Raw genomic sequence first — 14,147 nt, 5'->3', positions numbered from 1 at the left:
AGCATTTTTGTCTTATTGTTGGTTGATTTTGAATCCAGATAACTGCTTTGTTGTAGCCTGGTCAGATTCTGAGTGCTCAGAAGATGAGGAAGGGGGTGCTAGTATAGATTCAGAGGGTCCAAAGGAGGATAGAAGTGGCTTAGAGAGAGTTATTTTGGAATCTCCTGGCATTTCCCACGAGACTGGAGAAAGCGATATCAGTTCTCATGAAAACCTGCCAGAAGTGCAGTTTGAGAGAAATGTGGGAGATGAATGTTTGTTTAAGTCAAGGTGCTTGGAATTGCGGAAACAGCATGCAACAAAGATAGACTCGCCTTTCCCAGATAATTATAGCTAAGGAGATGAAAAGCAGGTGTGTGAAAAATGATGTAATGGGAGGGATTGAGGCCTTTTAAAGTAATTCCAACTGTTATTTATTTTATTTTTATTTCTGCATTTGTTGACCGCCGTTCTCAGCCCTAGGGCGACTCACGGCGGTGTACAACATATATAAAAGACAGTTTACAATAAAGCATATCGAAAAACAACATCTCACTAATACACACTACTATAATTACACTAAAAATGATCCGCTCCGTCTTATCGTAGAATCATAACCAAACTTGTAATCCATATTCCGTTCCAGTTGTTACACTTCTTTATGAGAGCAATTTTGTATTCAGGTGAACAGCTCTTGGTTTTTGGTCTTATGTTCTTGGAATTCAGGTTTCTAAATTAGTTCTTGCTTCTAGTTCATGTGTGGCATAGGTTGCCTGACTTGGTATAATAAAGATAAACGTAATCTTGGGCAGGGGGGACAAGCAATCACACCCACTGCCCACCAGTTTAAAGGAGGTAACGTTCAGCTGGACACTACTTTAACAAGGATAAATGGCTGTGACAAAGGGGGAAAGACTCTCTTATCCCACCTCAGTATTACTATCAAGTGACCAACTGCATTAACGATGTTAATTACTGATGTAATGGGTAGATTCGCCGCCACCACCTCAATATATGTCTGAGGAAAACATAAGTGTGAATGTGAAATTGGTAAAGTTTGTTCAAGCCTTTAGTTCTTCTTCAATAATTGCTTCTCTCGCTGACTGGACTGAAACTAAGTTGTCTTTAGGCTAGCTGAGATCTAATGATTGTAATAGACCGAGGCAGACACCAGTTTTAAAGATGAAACAGGTTTATTTAAACTTGATGAACAAATCAACTCTTAATAAGAGTGGTACAAAAGCTTAATGCATTTCAGAGGCTTAGCTGGTTAGACAAGCAGTCTTCTCTCAAGACTATAACTTTTGTTCCCTGTGAGTTACTTGCTTCACACTGTTCACAACACTGACACAGTGTGTCCCTGAGAACAGTGTACTGACTGCCTCACAGAGCAAACAGGCTTTCCTACCCTGACCCTTCTAAGTACAGTGACACAGGAACCTTTGCCTTTCCTATGCTCTAACTACAAGGCTCACTTCAAAAGTTCTCTCTCCCTGTCTAAATTCTTCACAGCTCCCTCTTCCTAACTATACTTCTACACTCTTCGATGTTTAAAGCCCTTCTCCCTTCTAGTCAAAAGACACAGCCTTTTTCCCCTCTCAAAGCTAATTCCTCCCCTGACTGCTCTAGCCAATCAGGAGTCGGCTGACTCCTCCCTCTTGCCTCTTAGCTCTCCTGCCTATCTCTCAACATGTCAGCTACTGACTTTCCAGGCTTCGGCCTCCTGGCAAAAGGTTAGATTCAAACTCATAGTACAGTTGTATTTGCACAATAATACATTTGATAATACATTTAAATACTTACAAAATTATGCACATGAAAGTATGTTCTCCACAGGAGATACAAATCTTTTTGGGTTGGTATCTATACAAAAGGAACGTAATGTGGCTGTAAGTTTTGTAAATTATTAAGTTAAGAATGGTTATATTGTAGAAATATTCCAGTATATACACATAAGAGAGGGTACTCACGAGATACTCTGCTTTGAGTTTAGTTCTGGCTGCGAGTATGGGAAAGGTCTTTGATATTCCTCCATTTAAAGGGGAAGAACTACTTCAGGTGAAACTCAGTTAAAGCCATAGGAGCAAGGGTTGTGAACAGCAACCACCAGATGGCACTGTGGGTGCTCTCCATGTATTTAAGAAGGGATGCATAGTACAGTAAAGGTCCAGAAATTATGTGTAACAATTGTACAAATTTGTTTCTTTCAAACCATGTGGGTATTCTGTCCTTAATCTAAAAATCCAGTATGCTTCTCTCCGTAGAAGTTTGTTGTGGAAATCAATTTGTTGGGACTGAGTGACCATTTAAATGTATTATCAAATGTATTATTGTGCAAGTGTATAACTTTTGGAAGTACTAAAGTGTATTGTAACCTATGATGCACCACATTGTTTGTTTGTTGCCGCTGTGGGGTTAACAGTGCAGCATGTATATATATTGTTGTTAAATTGTGGTAGGCTGTTACTCAAGCTAGCTATAAGAAAATACAACTGTACTATAAGTTTGCACCATACTGTTTGTTGTCACTGTGAGGTTAACAGTGCAGCATATTTATATACTGTTGTTGAATTATATCATTGTTTATGTTATACTAGTGGTATTTTTGTTATATACAATTCACTCAGGAACCCATCTATATTATTGTATATTGCTACAGATCAAAAGGTTAGATTCATCACACTTGGATTCATGCTATCTTTTTATGGGTATATTTGTGGATTGACTCTTGAGACTTTATTTGAAAGGATTTTGGACTCTCGGCTATCTTGGAAATAACCTTTTGAACTTTGATTATATATTTTTAATTGCTTATTTTTTATATATGCTCTTCTTTAAATAAACTTCTTATTGGATTACCTGAACAGAGTATGGTTTGTGGTGAAAAGGTGTTTCAGGGCTCTAGTGCAACATGCTTCTCTTGTTGTCAATAGCACATCCACAAATTCTTGTGGATTTTCCAGAGCCAACATTGCACATCTCTTAATCTTGTGAGAATTTTGTAAGATATTTCTATGAGTCTGTAATCCAATTTGTTTTTTATATAGATTCTTTAGCCAATTGGTTTGACTGGTTTTGGACTCAATTGTATTTTAACTGCAAACAGAAAGTCCCAGCTTGAATAGTAAAAGGCTTTTTGTTATTATCCCCTATATCTTGTCCAAGGATGAGAAATATCAGGATGTACTCTCCTGATGCAATGACATAAGAAACTATAATGTTTTAAGCCCGGTTTTAATTGTGAATGTTGACAGTCTTGAAAGATTGCCTGTCTCAATCTCTGTCCCACCCTATGTCATCTTAAACATATGTGTTAATTTATAATGCATTTTGCATATGTATATATGTGAAAGCTGATAAATTCTGCAACATATTCATTTTGAACTTGTTTAAGAATGCTAAGGGAAAAATGAATTTAAATCTGTTGTATTGTTATTGAAAGCAACTGCAATAGAATGGATCTGCAATGTAAAGGGATATTGGTTCATTCTTCGTAGTTTTGGATATTCTGCCATGAAAATCATGGATCTGAACTTGTTGAGGTCCAGGATTTAATACTGCTTTTCCGCCTCAAACCAGCTGCAATTCCCAGATTAAAGCGTACTGATCTTTTTAGTTGACCCTAATTTATAATTGTAGAGTTGGTTAATTTATGACACATGATCTTTGTGCTGGTTAAAACACATTTGAAGTTATTGGTGTAATATATTTATCTACACAAAATCTTAAGTTTAAACAGTTGACATTATTTCTGCTCGTAATTACAATCACAGGCAATTATAGAATTTCATTGCACAAGGCAAGCAAACTGGCAATTCAGCTGGACTCTCATCTTTGATTACAGTTCCTATCACCTGATGTCATTCCTGCTGCTGATCTGCCTCCTCCCCATGATTCTCTTGTCCCTAACTATAGACAGATAAATCCTGTCAATAGTGTTACAGTTAGTTGTAGCAGGTAATTATTACGGGTAGCTGGTAATGTAGGTCAATCAGCAAGCTTGGACCACACCTGATAGGGTATAACTGTATGGGTTTTTAGAATATAGTTCTGGAGAGCTTTTTGTCTGCAGAGATCTATGCTCAAAGGCTCTGCTCTGAGGAGCAGGTTGGAGAGAAACCGTTATGCTGCTCTAAAGAAGGCTATGGTGGAATAGCTGTTTACTCAAGGTTTATGTTTTGTTTTCTCATTTCACTGAAGATGAAGATGCCTTATTTTGTGTTACTTACAAAGACTATGTAAGTTTCTTGCATTGTTTGTTTTGTATGCAACATTGCAAGTTTGTGTTTCATCTCTGCTATTAAGAGTAAAGATTTTTCTGTTCATTTCTACTCATGTCTGTGAGTCTTGTGCATGGGACATGGCTAAGATCTGCTTGGTGCGCAATGAATAGCTCCCAATACTGCATGAGGTTTCTATCACCCACTTTGGTGCAATGGATCCCTTTTACTTCTGTTGGTAGTACAATGAAGTGAGGAATGGGATTCCCCTCCTTTTCTGCTCTTCCCCTTTCATGGCTCAAAATGCTTTTCACTTTTTTCATTGGGACCTTTTCTCGAGAGAATCTGATCTTATCACAAATCTATTGTATATTTGGAAATGTCCAGTGTAGGTACTTATAATAAATTATATGCAAATAGTTTGAAAACTGTTCAGAAATGTCTGAATGTGGTGGATTTTTGAATGATTTGGAGTATACCATATATACTCATGTATAAGTGAAGGGCAAGTTTTGAGGCCAGAACTGATTCTTGGTATGATCTATGGATAATTCACAGGGTCATTTCTCAAAGAAGGAAAACAGCAATGCCATCCGAGAGGGTCAGCCACTCCCACCACAGCCATTTCTCTATCTAGGCATTCAAAAAGGCTAGATGCTGAACCAGGCAGAGAGAAAAAAGGGGGTTAAACTTTCTGTTTTAGATATTGGGTTTTCAATGCTTAAATGTCTCAAAGGGAAACCCAAATTAACATCCAGCCTATACCACAGTGTACAACGTTTTGGAAACACAATACAATTACAAATACTTTTAGTCTAAAAGGTTGTCCCCACTGCTTTTAATTCTCCCTGAAAATGAGCCAGTGGTGTTGTTTTAACAAAAAAGGTTATATGCTCTTTATAACCCACTCAGTCAGCAACCTGCTGCAGCACAGCTGAAGTCTCCAAATAGTTTCCAAAGGCAGCCCAATGTAGAATGCATTGCACTAATCCAAATTGGATATAACAATACTTGTGCCACTGTAGCCAGATCTGATGTCTCAAGAAATGAGTGCAGCTGGCAGAGCAGTTTTACTTGTGTAAATGCATTCTCATCCACCGTTGAAATTTCTGCAGCAGGTACTCAGCAATTCCAGTGGTACTCAGAAAAAATTAGTTGTGGCAGCAGTCCAGATTTCTTCTGAACTTTTGGTGTATTTGAAAGAGAGAAATTGGTGGTGGCATCACCATTCTAAAGTTTGAGTACCACATCTGAAAAACTGTCTAAACATTTCTTGTTCCCTTGGGGAAATGTATTGAACTTGCTCACAAACAAAAATAAATAATGTGCAAAGACCATTTTTGTAGAGTTTTGGAAAAAATCTGTCTCATTTTTTGTCACTGGATGGTGGATGAGACCTCCACTTTGAGTTGAACAGATTTGATTCTGTTCATACGATCTGGAGAGAAACCAGTTTAAAGAATCTCACTCATTTGTTGATAAAGCAGTCACATTTGTTTCTATTCATTCTATGCAATGTATGATTAGTAAAGTAGGGTTTGCATTGCTAACGTTGTATTGCCTTTCTACCAAATTAGATAGATACTGCTCTAAAATGACAATGATACACGCAAGGAATGCATGCCATATATATGCTGTGCTCTGCCCTGAGTCCCCTTCGGGGTGAGAAGGGCGAAATATAAATGTTTCAAATAAATAAAATAAAAATAAATACACTGAACTTGCTTTTATTTTTAATTCTTGGTTATTTAAAATTGAAATAAGAATTAGTTTTAATGCTTCTGAAAGTTCAGCATTGGATCTTTGTTAAAATTATAGGAAAACTGAGTAAAAAAGATTTTGAACTGAACTCTATATTTTATCCATCACTGAGCACATATTCTTTCTTCCCTCTGCATTTTATTCTTACAGATTTCTGTTGGTGCTCGTTTGCTTAATTTTTAGTGTTCTGTCCACTATAGAACATTATGCAGAATTTGCCACTGGGACACTTTTTTGGATGGTGAGTGATCCAGTTAAAAGTATTAGATGAAATGTCAGTTGCTTTTTACCTGTTAATAATTTTCTGTGGGAGAAAATGAACCAATCAAAGATGAAAAATAAATAATCTTGCAAGGTATTTTCTATACTTCTGTGCAGAAATAAGTTCTGTTAAATTCTTAGGACATAGTTTTGTCCACTTTCATGGGAGTCCTGCACCCCTAATCACCATGAAGATGGGGGGGGGGGGGACGACTCCTGTAAGAGAGAGAGAGAGAGAGATTGTCGACATCAATTTTAAGGAGCAAAAGAGCCTGCAAACCTAAAACATCAATTGACAAAAAGGTAAACATTTTCCTCTCCCAAACCTACGAATATCTTGTTTCTTTTTAAATACATTTTTTCCTCTACATATTTTTCAAGACACCAGTGCAATTGTACATTGCAGAAATAGTGAGATGGGAGAGAGGTAGGGTTAGGTTTGGAGGGGATACAAAAATGTAAACAAAGGAATATTATTTTTCACATGTCCATCTGTCAAATTTAGAAATAAACCAAGGCCATCCCAAAATTCAGTTTCCAGGGCTCACAGGTTTCCATAGAATAGCAATAGCATTGTAAGGCATCATCTAGCTCAGGCATGCACAAACTTTGGCCCTCCAAGTGTTTTGGACTTTAATTTCCACAATTCCTAACAACTTTCCAGCTGTTAGAAATTGTGGGAGTTGAAATCCAAAATACCAGGAGGTTTGAAGTTTGCCCATGCCTGAGCTAGATGCATATGATCCTGGGTGATGGAGTCATAGGCCAACCATGCTGCCATCCTCAGCTAGGCACATGTAACTAAGTACCATATATGGACACTTGCATACATGTCAAGGAAGAAGATAAATTATATTCCAAAGTAGACAAGTATTTTTGTGAAATCAGAATATGGAGAACTAGCTGAGGCAGAGGCACACATGAACAAGACAAGATACCTCAAATGCAACTTCCAATACCATTCCAAGAGAACAAGAGACAGGAAGTCCAACAAAAGCCTATCCCTCCCACAAAAAAAAAAAAATCATGGAGGATAAAGAAAGACCTTATCATGTGGAAGGCAAGAGCAGTGAACAGAACATGACAAAGCTAGAATGGATTAGAGAAGTGTAGGGAATCCTGACACTTTGGATATGGCAACTTCATATAGCTATGGGGTGGGGGAGGAACTCTACTTCAGACTTTGCTGCTTAAAGGAAGTTTTATTTTTGAAATATTCGACCAGGAGAATGCTCTTCCTGTAGCCTATTACTAAAATTTATGTCTGAGGGTTGTCTTCACTCTGGATTATCCTGATTTCCATCATTGCCAACAGCAGACATAGAAATTAAGACAAAGCTTCCACATTATTTGGAGGATTGTCTAATGTATTGTTACATACCGAGGAAGAAGTACCACCAGAGAAACCCGTCAGCCCAGATGCATCAATAAAAAAGTCATGACACTAGGGCAGTGGTTCTCAACCTCTGGGTCCCGAGATGTTTTGGCCTACAACTCCTAGAAATCCTAGCCAGTTTACCAGCTGTTAAGATTTCTGGGAGTTGAAGGCCAAAACATCTGGGGACCCACAGGTTGAGAACCACTGCACTAGGGCATACTTTCTAGCACATTCCCAGGCCAAAGCCTCCTGTTGATTGAGACCAGACTACCCACCTGTCTTAAAAGAAGGAGCAGAGATTCCAAACAAGTCTGTTCATGAGGCAACCACAACTCAGAGTCATGTGGACTAGGAGGAGTAACAACTGATATGGACCTCTGCACATGGGGCAGCAACTGTTTCTGCAGCAGCTTTGCCATGGAGCCTGCTAACACCGGAGAAGTACTTCCAGGGTGGCTCCATTGCAAATACCACCACAGGCAATATAGGAGGCTTCCCATGGTTGCATTGCCCTCAATGAGGCAAGCCAGCCAGCGGATGCTTTCCCCCATGTGATAAAGTAGTGGGAAGCTGGGACAGTGCGGGGCATCAGGGAATGGGTTCCCATACCCCTGGACGTGTACTGTCTGAATTGCCACAATCCGCTGCGATTCCAGCAACATGTCTAAAAAGGTCCTATAGTTATTAGGAGTGTGACTTTGACAAAACTAAAGTCTTCCTTGCATTTTCAGACCCAGGCCCAGGTGGAGGTCCATCTCTCATGCTGAGAATTTTCCTATCATGCTTGATCTAGGGATCCTCAGTGTAGGAACCTGAGCCTGAATTCCCATGAGTCTCTTCGACTCCATCATTTCCATAGATACCACCCACACTCCTGGAGATGCTAGGCTGGAAACTCCAGCAAGAGAAAACCGATCCATTTAGTAGTTTTGTTCATAAAATTAGAGGAGGCAGCAAAATATTCAGTCAAGCTGACAGGATATTGACACAGTCATTCCCACAGGATTGAATAACCAAGAAGTGTCAGGATCCCCTGGTGGACAGGACTTCTCAACAGCAGAAACTGTTGGATTTGGACCAGCTGGTTTTGAGTGCAGCAATGAAGGACAAAGATACTGATACCTTCAGTCCTGGCCTTTCTCCTGCTGAAACAACATAGGTTGTACTTCTGTGTGACCCAGTTGACTAGTGAACCTTTCCTCTTCCTGGTCCCTGATGTTCATAAAATGGTATTTATTCCTTCTCCCTTGAGCCATGTGTGGCCTTTCTGTTCTCTTGACCCTGTCTTTAGATCATGCTTACAATTGGGCTGGTTTCCCAGTTTGACCTTAGACTGTTTTTGGATCCACCCAGTTTCTAAAGGCTGCCTACAGCCTGTAGCAAGCCAAGCCACTATCTTGCCTGTGGGAGTTCTAGGATGGTAGCATACTTACACCATCCTTGTGTTCCTCCATCACTGTCCAGAAACTTCTTTTCCATTTTCTGTGTAATTTAAATACTCATCCAACTTTTCTCAGAAATTAAAATAACTTGCTTTAAAGATCCTTTTGGAATACAGCAAGAGTTCCATTGTTGCCAACTTATACCTTGATCCATACTTTTCAGTTAAGGCAAATAAAATATCCTAAGATGATATAATATATTATAACCTAAAACTAAATAAATACTTGTCTATTCAGAAATAGACTGAGTTGGCCTTAGGATGTATCTACACTTAGACTGGATCTACACTGCCCTATATCCCAGAATCTGATCCCAGAGTATCTGGTAGTGTAGACTCATATAATCCAGTGCAAAGCAGACAATCTGGGATCAGATCCTGGGATATAGGGCAGTGTAGAAGGGGCCTGACTGAGTTAGTTCAATTGCTCTTGGGTGAGTAGCTATAAGGCTGAATTCTGAAAATAAACTATGAACATGATCCACCCATTTCATTATTGATCTGTTCATATGGCAAAAGGTACCTTGACAAAACTGAAACACGGTAAAAAACAAAATGAACCCAACAACAAATACATTGCAAACAGCAATTAGCTAAAAACTAATTAATGTAAAAGGCAAATGTAAGACGAATCAGATGTAAGAAGAGACACATGTGGACTAAATGTAGTTTTCAGTTGATAATAAAACTACAGCAAATTTCTTCTTGATATCAGTGTATAAGGATAAAGGCCATTGTTTTAACTCGATTAATGGGCGACTTTGGAAGAGTCACACATTCTCAACCCCATAAAATTCATACTAAGTTGGAAACAACTTGAAGACAAACAATGGCAACACTTTGTTTTCTGTTTTCAAATACAAATCGCCCTATATTTGCTTTCCACCAAACATTTAAAAGATTCTGAGTTTCCTTTGCCTTTTTTTTAAAAAAAGAAAGTAATTTAATATTTTCACCACAATGCCCCCGGTGGCGCAGTGGGTTAAAACTCTGTGCTGGCAGGACTGAAGACTGACAGGTCGCAGGTTCGAATCCAGGGAGAGCGCGGATGAGTTCCCTCTATCTGCTCCAGCTCCCCATGCGGGGACATGAAAGAAGCCTCCCACAAGGATGTTAAAACATCAAAACATTCGGGCGTCCCTTGGGCAACATCCTTACAGACATCCAATTCTCTCACACCAGAAGGGACTTGCAGTTTCTTAAGTTGCTCCTGACGTGACAAAAAACCACAATGCTTTTAATGGCTTGGTAGACTATGAGTCCCCTTACTAGGTGCCATCTTATCCATCAGCTGACCACCTGTGGGCAAAGAGGGCATGGCAATGAGCAACACCTAAGTGTATAAGTCTTGGTTTTTTGTGGATTGAAATCTTGGGCCGATTTCTCAAACTGATTCATTGGTAAAACTCATTATCGATGCTGCTGAAGAAAATGCTAAAGTGTATTCAAAATGGTTATATATTTCAGAACAATGTTAAAATATTCTGCATATAAAAAAAGTTTAAATTACTGTTTTTGAAAAAATTTCAGGAAATTGTCTTGGTGGTGTTTTTTGGTGCTGAATATGTGGTGAGGCTCTGGTCTGCAGGTTGCAGAAGCAAATATGTTGGCATTAAAGGAAGAATACGTTTTGCTAGGAAACCTATATCAATAATAGGTGAGATGTTTATTGTAAAAATAATAATCTTGTTATTGGACATGCTACATATTTCTTTCCTCATCCCATCACTGCTTACAGTAGTAGATTTTATTCCGTTGCCATCACATCTCGTTTGAAAATTATGTTTAACTTGATTGCACATTTCATTGGGAGATTTAACACTTACTCTCTTTTTCTCATTAGCAAGTAACTGGTGAGAAAAGGTATTTTCACAGCAGGATGATATTACAAACAAAATAGTAGCATAATAGAACTTGAAACATGAAGCACAGTAGGCATAATGAAGTAACATAAGGATAATGTTGTTAATCTATTGTTTCCTGCCTTGTACCACAAGGAGAGGCATGTAATAATAGCAATAATAATAATAATAATAATAATAATAATAATAATAATATACCACCCTTTAAGTCAGTCTATTCCAAGCTCCTCCAATCTTTCCTCCTAACACTTCATTTCCAGATCTTTGATCATCTTGGGTGCTCTTCTCTGGATGCATTTCAGCTTTTGAATTCTGTTCCTTTCCTCTGGCATATTGGTTACTCCCACCTGGCCCAGGATAGAATTCTGTGGCACTTCCTGACTGTGAGAGCCGTTCAGCAGTGGAACTCTCTGCCCCGGAGTGTGGTGGAGGCTCCTTCTTTGGAAGCTTTTAAACAGAGGCTGGATGGCCATCTGTAAGGGGTGATTTGAATGCAATATTCCTGCTTCTTGGCAGGGGGTTGGACTGGATGGCCCATGAGGTCTCTTCCAACTCTTTGATTCTATGATTCTATGATTCTCTCCAGAATGAATAGCAATCATTGGTGAGCATTCTCTGAAGTCAGTCTATCCATTACTGTATTTCATCAAATCAAGGGCACACTTTTTCCCATTTAAGGGGCTTCAGAAATAAGGTATGCCATACATTTACTTTCCCCCCGTGTCAAAACTGTCTTGTTCCATCCCGTCTGTCCATCCCCCGAGAGAAGAGGAGAAGGAAGGAGCCAAACCCCAATGGCTTTTCTACACTCCCACCATATTGTCCTCAGTTAGGTGGCTGTTTATTTTTGCTGAGCATGCTTCTTGCTTTGGCTGCCTCCTCAACACTTAATAATAGACTCAAGTAGATGGATGACGTCCAGGTTTCTCCCACTGCCTCCTCATCCTACAGGAAAGATTGCACATCAAAACAAAACAGAAAAGGTATTGTATATACAGAGAAAAATCTAAAACTTATTACATACAATTTTCCCCCCAAAATTGTTTGAAATTCATGTGCGCCTTACAATTGATGGTGCCTAAGAATAAATGAAATACAGTAATTACAGATTCACCAGACTGTAGTTTACCATCTTGTCTGCAAGAATATAACATGCAGGATCTTCATGTTATATTCTTGAATATATATTACATCTTCTGCTGAAGATGTAATATATATTCTTACTGAAATCAATATATATTACATCTTCAGCAGTCTAGTGATGGACCAATTGAATAGCTCAACCAAAAAAAGAAGAGATAAGAGTACTTTGGCATGCCTTTTTTGTGAAGCCCATGCCAATTCTTATTCAACACTGCATTCCTTTTCTGCATGCAAAGACTAATTGTTTTGGCTGCTGTGAGTTTTTCGGGCTATATGGCCATGTTCTATACACTCCACTCGCCTCACTTCCAACAGAACCTCTGAAGATGCCAGCCACAAATGCAGGTGAAACATTTGGAGAGAATGCTACTGGAACATGGTCATACAGCCTGAAAAACTCGCAGCAGCTCGGTGATTCCAGCCATAAAATATTTTCACAATACTGTTTGGTTATCCATCTTAGAACCCTTGTTGGCATCAGTGTCAAATTGTCTGGTCAATATTTGCAGGTTCTTCTCTTTTCTCTCTATCTCTTGAAGATGTGGCTAATCTTCAGTTTGGTAGGACCTCTCCAGTCCTCTAAGAATTCTCAAAGATTATTGACAGTGAATTCAAGATTACATTTACAAGTTACTTTAGTTCTCTTGGATCCAACACTCATTCATTCATCTATTTCAGGATGCAGCTTCCTTACTGATTAATTCTAATTCAAGCAGTTAGAGAAGTGTGTAATTTTGGAGAGAAAACTTTGACCTGAGACATAGAAGACCATATCTGTGCAGGGATTGTATAATTCCTTGTTTTCCTCTTGCTCTCGACATAGCCAAAGAACTTCTTTTTGTGATTTTAACCTCTCTTGTAAGCCTAAGCGCATTCTGACCTTTAGTTTTTTCAGCTTTCCACTTTAAATTATTTGCTATTTGCTCACAGTCTCCTTTCATAGTTTCCCCCTTAGGTTTCTTATAAATGTGTATTTTAAATCTCAATCATCTGAAAGTTTTTTGCATATCCACCCTGGTTTCTTTAGACACTTCCCACTTTTCTCTCTCTCTCTGGAGTTGCTTGCAATTGTGCCTTCAGCATCTCACCTTTAAGAAACTCCATGTACTGTAAACACCCTTCACTTGAGCATTTCTAACCATGAGATCTCACTTAATATTTTTTTTAAAGTTTACTAAAATCAACTTCCTTGAAGTCCACCATTTCTATCTGTCTATATTTGGCTTCTTCGTTCCTCTATATAACAAATCCCAAGAGAAATTAGTCATCCAATCCAAGGATGCCACGGTTTCTTCACCCCATGAAACAGCACATCTCTTGAGACAATTTTGTAATATCGCTTCTGTTCTTCTCAATAGGAAATAACCTCCTATTGCTTCCATACAATCATCTTAGGTCACCACAATGACTTCAGGAGTATTAAGCTTTTGTCCCTGTGCCTCACAATGATTGACTATTGAGAGGCTTCCAAAAAAGTTTCATCCAGCTTGATAAGATGACATGTAGATACATGGCTCTCAAGTCACTGTACCTTCTCCTTCATCAGGGCAACTAGGTGTTGTAGCATTTTTGTCAAGGAAGCAAACATGTCACAGAGGCAACAACTCTGTCACCATCCAGGTCAATCATGCTATATATGTTGCAACATGGCTGATCAGGTTTCCAGAAAGTGCTTACAAAGTTGCTTGTTTTTCACTTTCTGTTTGCTGAGACTGTAACTGTATATGGCTACTAGTTCTTCCTCCAACCAAGCAGAAGCTTTGATCATGTGCTCAGGAAGAGTTCACAGTCCAAAACAAAGAAAACCCAAAGGACAAGCGAGCAATCAGAGCTGATCCCTCAAACTCAAACTTACCATCTCTTCTTTCTTTAGAGGCTGATCTCAACAGATTGAGCCAACAGCTCTAGTAGCCATTAGTTCCACCCAACCAAGTCAATAACTTAGCAGAATCTCATTGTCCTGGACATATGTGTTCAAGGAGAGCACATGGTCAAAAGCAAACAAAACTACCCAAATAAGGCATGCAAATAATCAGTGTAGTCTCTCCTTGGAGACAATAACTTACTGAAAATTATTGGAAAAGGCAACTGTGTCAAAATCT

At 38.9% G+C, this 14,147-nt stretch overlaps 1 protein-coding gene across 3 annotated transcripts in view; it reads left to right on the top strand.

Annotated features, from left to right (window-relative positions):
* LOC132776438 (potassium voltage-gated channel subfamily KQT member 1-like) overlaps nt 1–14,147 on the top strand; it is a 277,235-nt gene that overhangs the window by 25,146 nt on the left and 237,942 nt on the right. For all 3 annotated transcript variants that reach the window (XR_009631613.2, XM_060778096.2, XM_060778095.2), the window contains exons 3-4: nt 6,111–6,201; nt 10,571–10,697. Coding sequence is in view for 2 of the 3 variants with exons in the window: in XM_060778096.2 (XP_060634079.2) it covers nt 6,111–6,201; nt 10,571–10,697 (218 nt within the window). In the remaining variant the exon portion in view is untranslated. The remainder of the gene's footprint in view (nt 1–6,110; nt 6,202–10,570; nt 10,698–14,147) is intronic.

This window comes from Anolis sagrei, chromosome 5 (genome assembly GCF_037176765.1).
Source record: "Anolis sagrei isolate rAnoSag1 chromosome 5, rAnoSag1.mat, whole genome shotgun sequence".
NCBI lineage: Eukaryota > Metazoa > Chordata > Lepidosauria > Squamata > Dactyloidae > Anolis > Anolis sagrei.
Note: the sequence above shows the minus strand (reverse complement) of the source record. Positions and strands in the feature narration are given on the sequence as shown.